Source organism: Manacus candei, unplaced genomic scaffold (genome assembly GCF_025592945.1).
Source record: "Manacus candei isolate 608988 ecotype Guabito, Panama unplaced genomic scaffold, ASM2559294v1 h1tg000024l, whole genome shotgun sequence".
NCBI classification, from domain to species: Eukaryota; Metazoa; Chordata; class Aves; order Passeriformes; family Pipridae; genus Manacus; species Manacus candei.
The window spans coordinates 556,530-576,415 of record NW_026138072.1 but is presented as its reverse complement, the minus strand read 5'-3'; the positions used below and the strand labels follow the sequence as shown (position 1 = coordinate 576,415).

General features: G+C 42.3%; 1 protein-coding gene across 8 annotated transcripts in view; it reads right to left on the bottom strand.

The window, feature by feature from the left end:
• Positions 1 to 5,040, bottom strand: part of KIAA2026 (KIAA2026 ortholog) — a 90,114-nt gene extending 85,074 nt beyond the window's left edge. For 5 of the 8 annotated variants that reach the window (XR_007904636.1, XR_007904637.1, XM_051788225.1 and 2 more), the window contains exons 1-2: positions 4,316 to 5,040; positions 1,694 to 1,894 (exon numbers count right to left, since the gene is read on the bottom strand). Coding sequence is in view for 6 of the 8 variants with exons in the window: in XM_051788225.1 (XP_051644185.1) it covers positions 1,694 to 1,894; positions 4,316 to 4,866 (752 nt within the window). In the remaining 2 variants the exon portion in view is untranslated. The remainder of the gene's footprint in view (positions 1 to 1,693; positions 1,895 to 4,315) is intronic. The other 3 variants (XM_051788223.1, XM_051788224.1, XM_051788220.1) reach the window with 2 other exon arrangements.
• Between the last annotated feature and the right edge of the window lie 14,846 nt (positions 5,041 to 19,886).

Here is a 19,886-nt window from a genome sequence, read left to right as displayed (position 1 = left end):
TTTGTCTTCTTAACAACATAATCTATACTTTAGTAATAAGCCAAAATAAGTTTAGAAAGTTGAAATATATTTTTGAACAAAAACAGTATCCCATCTTAGTGTTGAAAGTCTGTGCATTTATATATACAACACTTCGAAAATTTATATACACTGTTATCATGTGATCTTCACTAGTAATATATTACTAGTTTTATAGGTCTTCCAATTTCCAAGCCTTTTTCATAAAATACTACTAAAAGGTACTTTTGGAACATTTTTAGTGAGTTGGGAAGCAATTGATACAGAGAGGTCCAAATTACTTTGAAAACATGGTGGGATCCACAAAAGAAGATATCTGAAGCACAATTATTTGAGTAGCTCAATAGAGTCAAAGAAATATTCGACCAGCTACTTAGTGATAGATTTTTATCGCTTCATAGTAAATGGTACAGTTCAACATTTTAGGGTGTAAAGGGACAAGCTTGCTGTGATCTTCTGTTATCACAGAATTTTCTGTAGAACCAAGCACTGTGGAGTATCCTTTGCACAGGATCTGGGACTTCTGAGTACATCCAGACACATGAATTTAACTGTTAATTACTACAGTGTTGCAGGAATAGCTCAAAACAGGTGTACGAAAGCCAAATTTTTACTTTGTCTGGTAAAATATTCCACGGACTCTATGGGTGAATTAAAATACAACCCAAATGTTTTTTTTCATAACAGTTTTATCAAGTTCTGAGTTCTAGAACAAAGAACTGAGCAAAAATCAAGAGACTTTTACCAGAGAAACAATAACGCTGGTGATCTTCGCTTTTCTTTTTTTTGTGAAGTGTGATTAGAAGATGAGTGGATTAGAAAAAAGATTCACTCCTTTCTAGGAAAAAAGTACTGTCTAACAGTTAAGTCAGCCAAATAGCTTCAAATCTGTTGAAAATAAGGATTACCTGCAAAATTAGAGTGAATTGATTACATATGGGAAGAAGCCTCCAAAGCTTTGAAAAAAGCTAGAAACATTTTGCTTCCTAAAGCAAATACTGTCTTACCATCATGCTCCACCTTCAGACACAGTCACTCAAGTTACTATTAAAATATACAAATTTACAAGCTTCTTTCTCCTCAAAGTGAAACATATTAACATTAAGCACCGCCTGGAATTATACACCTCAAAATCTGACAGATTTTAATTACGCACACATTCTGAAAGTGCTCCCTAACTGACAAGCTGAAATGCCACATCAGTGAGGTAACAGCAGTGGCACTGGCAGAGATAATTTGCTTCTGGCTATCAATGAGGGAAGCAGTGACAAGATCGTGGAATTAGATGTAGTTAAGCATTCTGGTAGTTTTTAATCTAATTGTTGCATGAAAAACAGTCCAAGGACATGGGTGATAACCTGTGAATGAGCTAACAGGAAATTGCTGTGGATGTTCTTAATTAGTCTTAAAAGTTTCACAATCCTAAAATAAAAGCAGCTATAATTTAACGTAATGACTTTGTCATTATGTGGTGAATTCTATGACTTCAACAATTTTTCCAGAAGGTGGTACTAACATTTTGCTTTGCAGATGTACTGTATTGAAGTCATGAACTTAAGAGCACAAGAGCTCCATAATATTTATTTACCTAAAAAAGCCATAAGGAGCTAGCCCCTGTAGAGAACTAGGAAGACATAATTATTTAAAACTAGAACAAAACGGTTTTTCCTATTACCTCTTTTCCTCTTTTGCTCTCAGCTGCTCCTCTTGTCTTAGAACCTGAACCATCACAGACTCAAACATGCCTGTTGACAAGCCTACTAAACTGCGAGGTGTGGAACGACGTCTTGTGGAAATGCATGCTGTTCCTTTCTCATCTTCCTGCCCATAGCATCCTCTAGATGTGACAGCTAATGATGTTTTCTCTCTTAAATGCCTAGAAGAAAAAAGCAAGCCAATTCACAACTATGACTGTCCTTACCAGTGGCACTTCAATGCCTATCCTACCAACCATGGATCAAGCATATTTACTCAGACAAAAGCAGTTACCTTTTCATCTGCCAGTTTTTCCACTTTAGAAGTTCCTTCATGAAATTTTAAACCCAACATGCTAAAATGCCCTAAGTTTTCACATCAGTTAAAAATAGTGGATATTTACCTCAAGTAAACAAATATTATTTGGAGATTGAATTCTCTATATTAATCCATAAATATTTGGGGGGCAAAAAAAGGTGAATTTGTTGGTTTAGGTTGGGGAAGTGTGTGTTAAACACCAGTTTAGTGCTGTTTAAAACTACAAAAGGTGAAAGGCAAAACACTACAAATTTGGCTGCAAAGTTTCATTTCATCCTACATTGTTTCAAAATACTCCATTAGAAATGGTAGAGTTTTTCACAAACTCTGAAAAGATTTGAGGGGACAGAGGGGAAAAATCCAATCTCCGTTCAAAAGCAATCTCCATTCTAAGGTAATTTTCTGTAGCTTGTACCATCTGAGAATTATACAACTAACATTGATTGATTCCCTTGAACCACTTGAAGGGGATCATTAAGCTAAACATTGCTCTGTAATGATGCAAAAATGATTATTCCAGGAAGTAGTTCTTCAATTGCATTTTACTCATAAAATTAGGTCTGGTAAACACTTAAAACAAATTTGTCTGATCAAAAATTATAAAAGAACTTTGAGACTTCTAGATTCCATAATCCTTTCTATATATAGTTCTTAGAAATTTTTACTAAGCTAGCGCACACAGACATATTGAGTGTGTCTTTACAAATCTCTGAAGAGCTAATACAAGAGAAATTCACCGTATACTGAGGCAAGATTATTTTTAGTTTAGTATTTCCTAATATTTATTTGAAAATAACTGTGAATTTCTGAAATAATTACAAGGGCAATTTATATTTTTTTTTAGTAAATACATATATGGCTATTTAGATGACACAGTGCATAAACTGACTTCACTTTCTTACATTATTTCTTATAAAACAGCATTGTGCATTCTCAGGTCCTACCGAATGAAGTGAGTAGTCACTTAATTCAACCAAGAGCCTTCAACAAAATGCCCATCAATTCAATACAGCAGAGATGCTACAGTCACACAACATACAGAAATGAACACAGCACAGATTTTCCAAGCTGCATTTCGTTATTTATTTGCCAGCGGTAACTCTACTAAGCCAGGAATTCTGATTTTTTTTTAAACCAAGTTTTACTCAAGCAAACTAACAACATGCATGCCCCATTAGGTTTGGCTCCTTCCCTTCTCACAAACTGTCTCAAAACTGCTGTTATACAAAAACAGTTTCAAATATATTGTTGCTACATCAGAATGCATATGCTCATTCCAGTTTCAGCTGAGTTCTGCACCACGCTCCTCAAGTGTTCCTACTACACAAGCAAGGTTCTTCTTACCAGCTGGCAGGTCACGCTCTGTGTCACTAACAAGCTTAAAGCTGATGGACATGCACACCTTTACAAACTTCCTAATACTGTTCCTTCTTCACCCTCACCTTTAGCCAAAAAAAACTTTTGTTTTTTACATGCAAAACACTATGTCATTCAGGAGACTGGTGGGCCTTTCATTGTAAGAAGCCACTATGAGTTTCTGATAATGACTGAACTGTGCCTATGACAAATTCATGAGAAAGCACTTACTTCAGTCGTGATTTAAACTGGCCTTTCTACCATATAGCTCAACAGCTTTCTACGTTTCAGCTGCTTTGGCTGATAAACAAGTTCCTGCTGGGGACTCATATTTAAACTTATCACAGTTTCCATTTTGCCGTTTAAGACTACAGTATGCCAAGTACTGTCTCTCATTTTATGAGTATCAAAAAATATGCCATTTCAAAGCAGGTAACTTTGGTTCAACATTTTACTCCTACTTATTTTAAAGACAGTAAAAAATTCACAGAATGTTAAAAAAACAATTCTAAAGAGCCAGATATTCATACAGAGTTTAGGCAGCTTCACGACAGAGTAAAATAAAGAAGCATTTGACATCTTGTGTAAACAAGTGCGTCTCCATGTTCACAAAAAGCTTCTTTCAGGAGGAAAATCTTAGCCAGGAAAAGCTGTGCTCTGTTTGGCATTTTGGTTTGGAATTATTTTTGGAATATTCAGGTTTGGAATTTCCAAAGAGTTTTGAATTAAGATTTGAATACCTCACACTAGGAAACGTTCCTCACATGAAAGTATTGAGAGTTCCAGTATTCTGTTGTGGGGCTTTGTTTGGTTTGGATCGGTGTTTGTTCTCTTTTAATGGAATTTTTCACACAAAGAAACACACCCCCCTGTTCTACTTTATGTAAACAACATGCGGCAGGGAATCTACAGACTTTTCTACACCTACCGGGACAGCAGCGCCAACTTCTGCTCCAGCATCATCTCCAGCTTCTGGGCCTGTTTGGAGAGCCAGTGATCCACACCGTGCAGCCGGTAGCAAGTCTCCAGCATAAGCCGGAAGTCACACACGAAATCTGCTATCCCTGTGTACTGCCCACTGGAAAATTTCTCTTCCATCTTCAACAGCCATATTCCAGTTGGCAACTGCTGGAGGGACTGGCCGCTCTTATGGCCCGAGGGGGAGCCGGCGCCTTCTTCTCCGAAGGATGCCTGATCCGCGAGGGGCTCCAGGAACGGCGCCGTCAGAGGCCGGTACTTCTCTAGTAGGAACTCGCGCAGGATTCGGTATCCCTGCTGTAGCTCGGGACTCAGGCTCTGCTGCCAGGCGGTCTTCCCTCCGGCACCATCTCCCTCCTTGTCGGGTTCCTCCATCCCGCTCCGAAGGGTGGCGGGCCGATCCGCCGGGAGATCTCCGCCGGAGTCCGTGTCTCCCGCCCCGGGCCGGCTCCTCGGCACCGCTCGGGCACCGCGGCGCTGCCCCTCGCCCGGCCGCCGCATCTGCACTGGGCTCAGCTGCGGACACAGACCCCGCTCAGCCCCCGCCTCGCTGCCCTGGCACGGCCCCAGCCCTGCCCCCGCACCGGGGGGCGGGACGCACCCGCCGCCGGGGAAGCACCGCCCGGGCCTGCTCGCGGCCCCGCCCGCCTGGGGACCGCGCCCTCGCCCTCAGGGCCCGCCCCCTCCCTGCCCCCGCCGCCGCCGGCGGTGGCACCGGCGCATCCCGGCTCCGGGGCGCGCTTCCCGCCCGGCCGGGCCTTCCCTTCGCTCCCGAGGGGCGGGCGGCGCGTGCCGGCCCCGCGCGGCCTCCGGCGGGCAACGGGCGGCGCGAGGGGGGCGCGAGGGCGGGGGGGAGGGGGCGTGGCCCCCCGGGCGGGCACGGGAAGGGACGCGGCGCCGCTCACCCCAGCGCGCATGCGCGCGGCCGGCTGCGCCGGCGGCGCTGGGCGCGTGCTGTCGGACGCCGGGCGAGACGTGGCGTCATCAGAGGGCGCCGGGCTCGGCCGTGGGGGGCGCGCGGGCGGCCGTTGGTGCGCGCGCTGGCGAGGGAGGAGCGATCGGTCAGAGCGGGGAGGTGGGCAGGGGAATCTCCTGCCCCTGTCCTTTGGCGGGGCCGTGCGCCGTCGTCCCGCAGACCTCTAATGCCTTGCTCTGGGGGAGAGATTTCCTCTCAAGACGCCCAGATAGCGGATTTGTTATCAAATGCCAGAGGTGTTTCCTCACTGGCGTTCAGCCGTGGAAGCGAGACAGCTCACAAAAGAGGCAGCAGCTCGCAAAAGCGCTCGGTTCTACACTCAGTCCTACCTGACTTGCCTTAGGAGTTGGTGCCTGTGAGGGGAGGCTGCTCCGCACGGCGCTGACCTGTTCTGGGGGGCACTTGCAGTCCTTCCAGGTTTGCTCTCAGGCGCGCTCCGGTCCCACACGACATCCCAAGGGACATTGCCCCGGCGACGGGGAACTCCACAGTAGTAGCAGTCTCCACAGTACTGGTACAAAGCAGCTGGGAGACAGTTACGTGTGTGCGATTTCAGTTTTTTCCTCTTCCACATCCATAACTGTACAAAAAGCTGAGGACACCCTGCTGAGAGAGAGGGAATTAATGTAAGGGGGCAGGAAAGAACCGAAGTTTTCCTTGATCAGACCTCTACTTCGTAGGGACGTTCTTGTCCATTCTCACAGAATCACAGAATGGTTCAGGTTGGAAGAGACCACAGAGGCACATCTGGTCCAATCTCCCTGCTCAACCAGTGTCATCCCAGAGCATATTGCCTGGGATTGTGTTCAGACGGTTCTGGAGTATCTCCAGTGAGGGTGACTCCACAACCTCTCTGAGCAATCTATTCCAGTGCACACTCACCCACACAGTAAAGAAGTTCTTCCTCAAGTTCCAGTGAAACTTCCTGTGCATCAGTTTCTGCCCATTGCCTCCTGTCCTATTGCTTGATACTACCGAGAAGAGCCTGGCTCTGTCCTCTTGGCACCCTCCCTTTAGATATTTATACAAAAATTCTGCAAGGTAATGCTCTGCAGAGATCACACCAGAGACCTTGCTCATAGTGGAGTTCTCTTGATGGGAGTAAATCAGAATTTGGAACATAAAGAAATCAAGAACCGCTCCCCTGTTGTTACTGTGCTTTCTCAGTCTAAGGACACCAGGAAGTCTCTGTTGCTTAAATCCCTGTTAGGTCAGAGCCAGCTTTCATAAATGCTTCTGTCAAGCCGATTTTGCAGAAAGGGCCTGAGCAGAGGGACAACTATGGTACTCCAGCCACAGTGCTTTCCCTGGAGGCTGTGCCTATTGGACAGAGGCTGTGCCTTTTGGACCCCCTCTAGCCCCATTTTCCAACACCAATCTACAAAGCCCAGGTAACAGCCTATGCTCAGAAGTTGATCTCCAAAGTCCTGACATCTCTCCTGATCACTCAGTGATGTTACAGGTGCCCGTTTTTATTCTCCAAAGCCTCCTCTTGAATTGTAGACTCCAGAGAAATGAGGTCAGACACCATAGTGTGCACACAGGGTGTGGTGCTGGACCACAGGCTGCAGTGTGCCTCCACATTAGTGGTCTTGGAAGGGCCACTGTGCTTTGAGACTGTAGTGTCCATGCAATAGTTAACCCAAGTGCAGCCATGTGACCTTCAGGCCTGTGTTGTGCTGGGCATATCCCATGGTCACAGGATAAATTCAGCCAGCACAGTGCTAAAGGAGCCATGAGCAGCTCCCACATTGTACTGGCACCTCCGTGACTTTGCTTCTATCTAAAAGTGCAGCAAGAAGTCCTTATGCAAACATCCTTTCTGTTTGACAGTAGAAATAATAAAGTTGTTTTATTTTAAGAAAATCCTCTAATAGCTTGAATGACCACAGACAGTCTTTGTGATGTGCCCTTATTAGAGACCCATTTGATGTGGCATTACACATCATTTTGAAGTCTGAAATGCTGTAGGATAACAATTCTCTATTTCCTTACGGTGTTAACTCTAATAAATTGCATTTGAAATTATACTTTGCAGACAGAAACTGAATTCCTTTCGTGTACCGGGACCATAAGGACCAGCATGTTCTGGTGTGAAACAGGGAATGCTTTGTTGTGTTTTCTTTAATAACTTAACTCAGGAATAGTGTTCATCTTGTCTAAGTCCCACTCCAAGATGAAGAGTCATCACCGGAGGGACAGAAGTGGTGGAGGGAGTCTTGCAAGATGTGCGGAGATTAAATGAACTATAGAAAAAGCATAACTGAAGATAATGGAAAAGAAGCCATTCAAGCTACAGTGGGAATTTCTAGTATAAATTAAATAAAACTAGATTAAGATGGCAGCTCCTTTAGAACTTTTGTGCCTTTTGGATGCTTGGCCTGCAACTCTCACTTTTTGGTACTTTTGAGTCACTCAAAAAAATTAATCCGAACAGCCTCTTAGGCCTCTTCCAACAGGGCTTTCTAGCAGTGGCTTCCCTCTTTCCTTCAATCCTTGGTCTAGAAACATGAAAGGCACGATTCTTCACAGTTCTTGAGATCAGTCCTCCACTGGATTAACAAAGGTCAGCTGTCCAGTAATCTCCAAAACAGGGCATTTCTTCGTTCAGGACTGAATATCCTTCTATATTACAGCCCCATTGAAATGTCCTTGCTTGCAACCTCACCGCTGTGGAACCTGCTGGCAGCCAGATACTGTAAGAAACCTGTTAGCCATGGGAAATGGCAGAACAAAAGAAGGCTTACCAAGATTCTAGGCAATCTTTCTAACAATTTCAGTTGGACCAAAGATGTACTGTCAGAAAGAGAGAATTAAAAGTTCTTCTGGCATGGATACAGTGGTACCGCATCTCTTCTTAGAGAGCACTCTGCCCTGTATGCCTTGCTATATCTCTCTGATCCCTGACACTTATACCTATCTACAGCTGCATGTGATTGCCCAAAATGTGGGAAGCATGCTCCAAGGGGCGTTTTTTTCCCTGAAATACAACTTCACAAAGACTAGAAATGGCAACAGTAAAGCTGATTTGACTCCTGTCGGCTAACTAGTTACCATCTCTCCAGCTCCCTCAAAGCCTGTAACGATTTCTTTGAGAAGACTGTCTTCTTAACAAAAGAAAAAGAATTTCTGGGTCTCTGAAATATGCAGCTTTTTCAGGAGGAGAGAGTGTATAATGAAGTACCAAACCACTGTCTGTTTTTTGCTTTTTTTTTTTTTTAATTCCAAAAAGTTAGAATTTTTGATCAGTGCTCATCCTTTGAAAATGTTTTGTAGGTCTCCCCTGTGAGCCAGGTCTGAGATGACATGGAGGGTTTGATCATATGCTGCATATCTAAATAAATAAGTCCACTTGCTTTCAATGTATGTCCAGCTTTCAACTCCACTATTTTTGTACTTTTTAAGAAAGGCTTGTTTGCCTGGAGGCTCATTTATACTTTCCTCACCGGTATCAGGTTGCATAATAAAAGTTGTTACTTCTTGCTATATATCTGGCCTTGCCTTGAGCATATGAGAACTTGCAGTCATAATTCTGCATACAATTCATAGACTAGGAGCTGAGGAGCCACAAAATGTGATGTTCAGAGATTTTGGTGTGATAACATCTTAGCTATACTCAGATCTGTCGCAGAGAACAGAACTTTTAGTCTGTGGTTATGAAAAAAATGAAGATATCAAGAAATTGAATTTCAGTAAAGAAAGGGGCCACATATAACAAAACGAAATAATATCCTTTATTGGGAACTCTTGTATCACCAAAACATTTGAAATAGGATATTTTTTCTAAGTATGCAATCAAAGTATCTTAAAAAAATAGTAATAAAAAGAATTATACAGGAGAACATATCATTGTATTGATTTAATCTACAACAACTTTTATGTGTTATTTTATCTTCTGTAAAGAAAAAATTACATTGCATTCAACGAATGCTGTAATACACTATTTATGTACTTTCTAAATCTTGCCACATGAGTGCGCTGTCGAATAAAACCCATATACCATTCCTGCCTTAAATTAGAGGTAATACTCCTTTTCAATGTAACCAGTGTAGAACTCCTGGAGCAAAAGCAAACAGTTTGGAAAACCTATAAACAGAGGAGTTGTGTTTTACCATGTTCAGTATTAATAATAGGAGCTATGACATGCATATCAGAAAAAAATATTGTTCAGAATAAATAGACCTGATAAATATTCTAATTTCTCTCCATACATCTGAATTTGGTCTCCAATTTTTGTCAAATGTCATGGTAGAGATTTACATACATCTTAACCATAAAAAATAGTTGAAAGCCTGTCTACATGACCTTCTCAAAGACAGAATGTTACACTACATGAGCCCCTGTGCCTTCATGTTATCACGAAGATGTCAAGAAATTTTACAATTATGGTGTTATCACAGTGTCTTAGGTGGTTACAGAAAAGTGAAAATGGCAAGTGGATAAAAGTATACCATGAGGAAGAAATGTGAAATGTGCTTAGGAAAGAACAGTCTTCCATATACAGTTCACAGAGGACAGGATGATCTTGGAATAGAGACAACTATTAGACATGACCAATATCCTCCACTTCTGATGAAATGTTTGAGTGAGGGAGCACTAGCAGGTCATGGAGGTCACAATCAGGAATCTAAAGTTAAGGGAGTATTTCAGGCTGATCATAAAATATCCACAATTTCTACAGACGCCCAATGACAATGTAAATATTTATGGTGTATATTATTAATTTGGGTATTATTGTAAAGTTTCCATTGTATACCCTAATCTGATACTTTGCCTTTACATTTGCTTTCAATCTGAAATGAATGTTATTACACTACAAAGAAATCGCTAGTGGCTACAAATATTACATAGAGTAAGATGAACTGCTAGGCAAAACCCAGCAGTTTAACTCCCTGAATTACTTGTGACTATTGTCTATATTTAACAACAGATTATATGTGCATTTTTTAGAGATTTATATACAATTCTTAGAAAATGTGTAAAAAAATATTTTACTCAAAAGTTCTTAAATCCAAAGGCCCTCTAGCTCAAGTTGTTTTCTATTCTATAGACAAAGGGATATAGCGTTTTTGTAAAAGAAGATATCACTGTTCCACCACCCTCAAAGAATCACTTAGGCTGGCAAAATCGTAGTATTCATACTAGAACACTGGAAGGTTGTGTCCTAACAGGTTAGAAGGTGCCTGTTTCAGCGTGTGACATGAAGAAAGATGGATGATCTCTGCAGCAGCAACACTGAACCAATGTTTAGGAAAAAGAGTAAAATTGCCTGTTTCTTTCTGTAAAGACCTGGACTTCCTGTGACTTGAAATCATACTCTCTGTTTCAGGAGTAGTAAAGAGGGATGAAAAGTACCTTCTGCCTTCAACCTTCTGTTTGGAGGAATGATCCTGAGAGATCAGAGAGCTGTGTGTAGATGAACTCTGTAGGATACCCAGAGACCTTGACCAGTAATGCTTGAGATTGGAGGCTGCAGGAGGCGTCACAGCAGGAACCAACATGATTATCTGCCCAACCATGCCAGATTAGCAGCAGGAACCTTCCTGCCCATGCCAGACCACAAACAGAGGAGACAAGTTGAGACTTTGGAATGTGACGTGAGTGAATAATTGTGCCAGATAATCAGGTAGGGTAAAATGTCTAATCTCTTTGGTTCTGTAAAAAACTCCAGAGTTCAGATCCCTTGTGGGTTGCCATTTTGTCTGTTGCACCTGACAGCTGAAGACCTAGTACATACAGGCTGATAACTAGGTCCTTAGCCAAACTGATAGGATAACTGTTGAGATCAGGATGCATTTTTTCATTCGCCAGTGTATGTCAGTTGTCTGCTATTCAGGTGCTAGTGTTCACAAAACTGGAAAGATGTGTATTTTTTTCAACTAACCTTCTTCCTTCCACACCCTTGCCAAATTTGGTCAAAATTATCTAGTAGGTTTAAAAGTGTTTGGAGAGGACACAGATAGCACAACTGCATAAGCCTCAGTCCCTTAGAAAATTGGCAGCAGGAGCTTAGTAATCTCCAACACTATTCATTTCCCGTCTGCTCTCTGTAATTGTGCAACACAGGAAAGGAAACCACAAAATTGTTTTATATGGACCTAATATTTTTTACGTGAAAGGTTTTGCAATTTTAATATATTATGACTAATTGCACAGCTGAACCTTGTTTTTCTTTGTTGTAGTATTATAGAAATGCCAGTTATTTCCCTTTCCAGTTGCTGAAGAGTGGAGAGATAATACAAGGATATAATTTCAATAGCAAAGGGAGATTTTGAGAAAGGCTAGGTGTGGAGATTAAAAGTGCACAGAGAGTCAATGTTTAGATGACTAAAACATTTGTTCCATTCACTGCCCATTCACTGCCCTTTATAATCATTAACTCTAAAGACCATATTCTACAATATCTGAGAAAACATATCATGGGCAAGGGCTAAAACTTCAGTCACCCAGATATGAATGTCTGTTTCTGATAGGGGAAAAGAGAACTTCTCCAAATATGTTCACATTATCAACAAGTCTACAGTATGTGTTGTATGTCACTGTTCCTTGTGGCTGGTGTCAAACAAAAGAAGCTGTGGCAATGCTTAGTCACCTTACCGATAGACATACCTTACACATAAAGCACACTTCAAGACAACACGTGTATGGTACTGTACCAGTCTATCAATGAGGAATAGTGGAAAGTCTGGGCAATATTTGAAAAGTATAAATTAAAAGGATTACCTGTACAATACTGATTCTTGTTTTAGAGTGTTGTCAGAAAGTTGCGGGAATCTATCACTAAAATTTTGTTAAAAATGTAACAGTCTTCAGTCTCATCCAACCACATTTCTTTTGTACTTCTGTTCTGATTCTACATTTAAAGAGAAAATACAATTCTTTCCAAGTAGGAGATACAGAAAAGTCAGAATAAGTACATTAATCAATATAAAAATTAGTATTTCTTTAATATTGATTTCACAGAATCATAGTATAATTGAGGTTGAAACAGACCTTTGTATGTCTGTTGCCTCCATGCTCCAAGCAGGGATGACTAGAACTGCTTGCTCAGGGCCTTGTTCATTTGGGTTTTGAGTATCTTCAGTGATGGAGGCTCCACAACAATTTTGCATGTAATAAAGATATACTACTGTGGTCCAAGAAGATATCCTGACAGCCTCCTTATTTTCCTCTATTTGCAATTGAAGTACATGGCACCACAGGGTGTTAGAAACCTAGAACTGTAGAATATTCTGGGGACCCACAAGGATCATCAGGTCCAACTCTTAGCTGTGCACAAGATCACCCCAAGAGTCACGTTATGTGCCTGAGATTATCATCCAAATGCCTCTTGAACTCTGTTGGGCTTGGTGTTGTGATCCTTTCTCTGGGCAGCCTGTTCCAGTGCCTAACCAGCCTCTGGGTGAAGAACCTTTTCCTAATATCCAACTTAAATCTCCCCTGGCACAACTTCATATGGTTCCCTGTCACTGGTCACCACAAAGAAAAGATCAGTGCCTGTCCCTCTGCTTCCCCTCACCAGGAAGTTTTAGACTGCAATGAGGTCTCCCCTCAGTCTTTTCCAGGCTGAACAAATAAAGTGACCTCAGTCACTCCTTGTATGGCTTCCATATATTAATGTGCAGTGGACCCCTTTTGCTGAACCCCTTCTGTGATCCTGTATGTCTCTAGCAAGTACAGGGAGGACTCTTCTGTGATCTCAAGTTCAAGAGGCATCATCCTTCTCTTATTCCTGGAAGTACCAAAAATAATGTAACCCGTAATGAGTAAAAAGCATCTACAGTAATATTCAGTGTAAGAACTCGACTTCAAGAAGTGTTACAAAGTAGTAAAATGGCATCGAAGCAGAAGCAGTTTTCATTTATACAGCACCATTTTTCCCTTTTGTGAGTATGTTTTTAACAATAAGTTCCAAAAAAATTGTAGATTTTGCCGCCGTGGTCAGTTATAAGCATTATGTCATTAGACTTCTGTTGTACACCGAAACATGTGGAGGTTTAAATAAAAGCCTGATGTTCTGAGTAGAAGTCTTCGCTGTACAGTAGAAGAGAATTATTTAACAACAGTTTGGAAGTCCTGGAAGCAATAGATAGGCTACAGTAGACTCCGTTTAGTCCTATATATGTCTTTGGCATGCCATGTTAACAGGATGCAAAACAAGATAAAGTTGGAAGTTAAATGCTTATGTTATAATGTTCTTAGAATACTAAAAAAATCAACAGTTTCCATGAAAAAAATGTCTTGATAGGTTACCATGACAGTTTGTCTCAGTAATAAAATATATTACTGCTAATTATATTCACTTTGGTATCTTCATGCCTTTGGGGGAGAAAGACTTCAATGTGAAGAAAAACAAGAACTTTTACAAATGTTAATATATATTCTGATACAATGAAAATGCAATCAATATTTTCTATTTGTAAGTCTCCAGATACTAGAATAGAAACCCTATATTCAAAACTAGAGCAAGTTTTTTTGACCTGACATCTCCTAAATCTGACAACCCTACCTTTCACATCTGTTTTAATGTGTTCAATCACTTTTACAGAAAATGCTTTGGATAGGCTTTCTTCACAGTATTACTACTTGTATTAAACTTTTCCCCAGTGTAACTCTAACCATACACTGGAGTCAGAATTAGAAATTAGTTTTTTATGTCTGATCTTTTTGTCTGGTGCAGTCCATTGGCTATGTTTCTGTTTTGTTCCAGCTTGAGATACTTTGAGTTAGGTTTCCTGCAAATTATTTGCAAATTAACTGACTGATAAAATGCAGTTGCTGATATTTAATGCATGCTAAATATTATTCATGCAGTAGCATGTGGTACCAGAAAACTTTTTCTTCTTCTCTTTCCTGCAAATACTGACTTTTTGCAGATGAATATCTCAAACCAAAAAATAAACCAGCTTTAGGCAGTTGTTTCCTTTATTACTTTCCAAGTCAATATTTACACTAAAACTAATTTTTTAGTAATTTTATTTATGTTTTTCTCTGTATCGCTACTTTCTAGAGGCAGTTGGATTTCAAGATAATTTAATATGACATATTAATTTAATTTGATGAGAATTTTTAAGACTTGTCCAGTGATGGACTGAACCTAATGTTGCAACTGTAGGGATACAGTTAAAAGAAGGGAAGGGAAAGGGAGACATAGATGACAAAGAGCAGTGTGGGGAGGGCAGTGTTGAAGAGAGGCAGACAACGGAAAATGCTTCCCAGTGGCCAGTCTGGAATTGAAGTGTGTGGGGCATCCCAGACGAGTGTCCTCCCCTGTTTTCCTCTCAAGTGGGTCAGGTGGCCTCCCTCATAGTACTTCTAACATGGTAACTTGGTATTTTTCTTTAGGATCTCCATAAAATCTGCTTTGGTTGTTCCTGCTTTTGATGCTGTTATTGCTGATGGGAGCAATAAAACAGTAAAATTTTAAATCAACTATAAAGGTTAAGATGGAAGACCAGCTGCAATGTGGATGCATCCTCAGTATTTCTATGGCCTAATCTAATAATTGGTTTAAGATAGTTTCTTTTTTTTGTGGCACCTGATGGCATATGTTATTATTTAGCTCTTTTAGAGCCTTGTTGGTGTAGTGCATTACGCATACAGTATGAACAGTATGGTCACACAGTTGCTTATTTAAAATAAGAAATTGTTCTGTACTGTGGCTATAAGGACAACAAACACCTCAGTTAAACCTGGAATTTTACCTCATGGCCCATATGCAGCCTGCAAGCATGGTTCATGTGATATGCAGTCTATATCTTAAAACCTGGATCCATCTGCTCCCTACCAAAAAATGCAGCTGCCCCAGCATCTTTGGATTTTGACTCAGTATAGTCTCTGAACAACTGCATTAAAACAAATGAAAATGCTTTTGCTGCATCATACATTTTTCATTGTGTTTGTCCTTGTCATGGTTTAATCCAACAGGTAGCTAAATAGCACACAGCTGCACACTCACTTCAACCACCACCCTTCCCCAACCCCCAGGATGGGGGAGAGAATTGAGGGGAAAAATGGTAAGATTGATGAGCTGAGATAAAGACAGTTTGATAGGACAGAAACAGCAGGGAACATAATAATATTTATATTAGTAATGGTAGAAGAATAGAATATACGAAACAAACGATGCACAGTGCAATTGCTCACCACCCACACCAACTGATGCTCAGCAGTTCCCAAGCAGCAGCCCCCTGCCAGCATTTCCCTTAATTTATATACTGAGCATGATGCAATATGATATGAAATATCCTTGAGATAGCTGGCGTCAGCTGTCCCAGCTGCGTCTCCTCCCAGCTTTTTGTGCCCCAGGCTCCTTGATAGTGTGGCAGCGTGAGAACCTGAAAAGTCCTTGGCTTGATGTAAACCCTGCTCAGCACTAACTAAACATCAGGGTGTTATCAACATTGTTCTTATCCTAAATCCATAACATGGCTATACACACTATACCAGCTACTAGGGCAAAAATTGTCTCAAACAAAACACAGAACAGTATCCAACCAGAACAATATTCTATACCATTTAAGTAATGCTCTTTCCAATGCATCCTTTCCCATCTTTTGATACATACACACAGATATTATTCCTGTATTATCCTTCTAAAGTGTTCATTGAGCCAATTTAGTCCATGACTTTGGGCTTCATTTGTCATAGTAGACTTTTAAGGCCAGAGAGATGGTATGTAGTGTTGGACTGTTGCATGTTGAAGCCAGTTCTGGTTCCATCACCAGTGTTCTATCATTGCTGCACTTTGCCCAGTTTCTTCAAGACTCATTTTTCATTAAGCCAGGCAATTTTTACTGCAATACCATCGATATGGCATATAGCAACCCTAGTAGTGATGGCATACAATATTATATAGCAGTTAACATCACACGGTGCTGATCATTGCCTGTTCTCAGCCAGAATCAAATCCTTTTGAGATGCGCATCAGAGTTCCCCATCCTTCCACATTACCAATAAAGTGCACCCAGATCCTTGAGTGAAAGCCACCCCATGAATGGGTTTGCCTTTGCCCATGTTTATATTTCAGCCAAGGTTCTCCATACCACAGAGGCTTTACCCGCTTGGCCTGCTTGATTGCAGCATGTTTCACATGCGTGGATAACCTGGGAGATTATGTCTATGGTAAGTCCAACCCTCAATCACAAGCCAATCTGTATCTTGCATCTCTTCCTTGATGGCCCGAGGTGCCATGGGCCCAGCAAGCCAGAAATAAGTCAACTTTTGTTGCCAGTCCAAATCCACCTGAGACACTTCAATCCTAGCAGCCTGATCTCCCTGGTGGTTGTTCGAACGTTCTTCAGTGGCCTGACTTCTGGGTATGTGAGCATCTACATGACACACTTTTACAGCCAGGTTCTCTACCTGAGAAGCAATACCTCACCATAATTCAGGATCCCTGGTGGGTTTACTTCTGTGCTGCCAGTTGGTTGGTCTGTTTGCATTGCTGTAGCCACTTCCGAAGAGCATTTGCCACCATCCATGAATCAGTATAGAGGTAAAGTACTGGCCATTTGTCTCATTCAGCAATGTCTAAAGACAGATGGATAGTTTTATCCTCTGTAAACTGACTCGATTCGCCTTCAGCAGTGTCCTTCATCTCGTGTCCTTCAGCAGTTTCTGCAACTTGTGGGACTCCGAAGAGCAGTGTTCCACCTTTGTTGTTTTCCTACAATATGACCCATTAGTGAGCAGGGCATATTGCTTTTCATTTTATGGTAGTTCATTGTACAGTGAAGCCTTTTCAGAACCTGTCTCTTTCCTGGCTATACCCTGAAATCTTTGCTGTCCGGCCAGTCCATATTTACTTCCAAAATTCCTGGATAACTGGTGTCCGCTATTCAAGCTCATTGTGTGATCAGTACAACCCACTTACTCCACATAGCATCAATTGCATGGTATGTGTAAAGGGGATCCTCCCTTTGAACTTCCAGCCCAACACAGGAAGTTGTGGGTGCCAGAAGGAGCTGTGCTTCAGTATCAATCACTTCTGAAGCAGCTTGAACGCCTTCACATGCTGCCAATTATTTCTTTTTCAGTTGGAGTATAGCAGGCCTCTGATCCTCTGTATCCCCAACTCCAAAAGCTTAAGAGTATACCTCAAGTCTCCCCTAGTGCTTTTTGCCAGAGGCTCTAGGTAGGGCTATTCTCCCCAGCTGCATTATAGAGCACATTTTTTATGTCTTGCTTTGGCCCAAACGGCCTGAGGGCTACTGCATGAACTGTTTACCGTTTGATTTATTCAAAGGCTTGTTGTTTCTCGGGGCCCCATTTGAAACTGTTCTACTTCTGGGCTGACAATCAGACTGTAATTTGAAATGTGCATTCTCCCTAAGTCCACAAAACCTAAAAACCTTGTGTTTGTTTCTTGTGGAGGCATTGCTGTTATCTTGTTAATTACATCCATTGAGGTATGATAATGTCTTTTTGCTGTTTTTTTCCTAAAAACTGGATCTCCTGTGCAGGTCCCATGACCTTACTTTGTTTTATGGCAAAACCATATTTCAGAAGAATTTGGGCTATTTTCTTCCCCTTATCAAAACCGACTTCTGCTGTACTCATGGTATCATCAATGAATTGCACATGTTCCAGAGCTTCTCCCTGTTCCAGTGCAGTCTGGATCAGTCCATGGCAGATGGTAAGCCTGTGTTTCCACCTCTGAGGCACTCACTTCCAGGTTTTCTGGATGCCACTCCAGGTAGTGGAGGCAACTGTGGCAAAACTGTAGCCTGCACTCTGCCACTGAAAGAACGGAGAAAAATGTATTGGCAATGTTGATGGTGCCACCATGTTATGGTTTAGCTAAATTTCTCCACACCATCACGTGGTTCTGGAGAAGCACAGGGGGATAGCCCCTTTCCCCCCAGGGTGCAGGGAGGGAAAAGGGCTCCTGCTGGGAAATATACTGTGAGAACTTAACAGAATAAAGCTGCTAACACGACAGAACCTGGTCCTCTTTGGTTCCTGGGACTGCTTCCCCTGGAGCCACCCCACTGCCACCTCAGTGCCATGTGGCACCTGCCAGACTCACAGTGTCTCTGCCCACAGCCACTGCTCCCGTGTGGCTGCTGCCACCACCATTGTTGCCACTCACATAGCCACGACTCTGCCCTGGCTACAGCAGAACCACGGGACTGAATCGAGGCTGCGTTGCCACCTTGGTGGCGCAAAAGTGAAAGAGTGATTTCGGGTGACGTGTTCTCTGTTATTGCTTGATCCTTGTTTTATCCTGTTTTGTTCTCTGTTTTTAGTAAAATTGCTATTAGTTTTCATACTCCACTCAAACGCCTCATAATTTCAATATTTTTTGTAATGTAGAGGGAGGAGTTTCTATTCCATCAGAGGTTACATAAGCTGGCACACATTGTCAGTAAAACCACTTTGCTGCCTTGTACTGAATTTCCAGCATGGCTAATTCCCTCAGGTACCGGATACCTTTCTCCAGTGGTGGTATTCTTGCCTGTATGATATATAACATCTTCCTTGAAGGGATAACTTTCATTCATGTCTGACAAGAGCAGTCTTCAGAGGCTGAGGGCCCATTTTCCAATCACTTCATCAATGCCTCCTTCCCTAGAAAATGAACCCAGCTGCTTAGCTTCCCTCTGCATTAATTCCAGTTTACTGGCCCTGTCATCCCAGCATTGGAGTAGCCAGGTGAAAATGTGCTCAACTGGCTGACAGGTGAAATCCTTTCACCTATCCAGCACCTCACTCAGTGATAGGAATCATTGGGTGGTTCTTCCCCATTTTAGAGTTCTGACTCATCCTCAAGCAGTGGTCACCTATCTTCCTCCTCCACTTCTGCTTCCAGTCTTTCTTCTTGTGTACTGGGGTAGCTGATACTGGCACAGGTTAGTTCTCTGGTTCAGCTCTGTTGTCAGGCCTGGAGACCTTCCCACCACTAGCACTGAGCACTGGTGAACAGGGCTTGGTCAGCCTGGGCCAGGCCCCAGTACATTGGAGTCATCTGGATCTCTCTGGAATTACCAGGGTGAGAGCTCACCTTTTCCAGATTTTCTGGATTCTGCACTTATTCAGAGGTGAAGTTCCAAAATGCTGGAGGTGCCCACTGTCCTAGGCACTTGGCCACACCATCCCACACACCCTGTCACTCGTAACTATCCAGCCTTGGGGCAGATCTCTGGGTGATGTTCTTACGTAATTGTATAAGCCTTACACAAGACCTGAAACACAATCATGCATCACAGCAATACAAACATGCTGGTTTGAACACGCTGAGGATATTGAGACTTCCCAAGAGCTGTTGTAACGCCCCTGAAGGAGAAGGGGAGGATGGAGGGGGGTGTCTCCCCCATGGCTAGGCTCTCTGAGGGGAGGAGGTGGATAGTGCAGTTACAGGCCATTTCCAAGGTAGCTCCTGCCATGCAGACATGGTGGCAATGCCGGGTGCATGCACGCCGCAATCCTGACAACAGGAATTTCATCATATCCCAAACCTGTGTTACAAAGTACAACAACATTATAACCTTAACCCAGAGGTGATAAATAGCACAACAGGGAACATACACAGCAAGTAAGATGT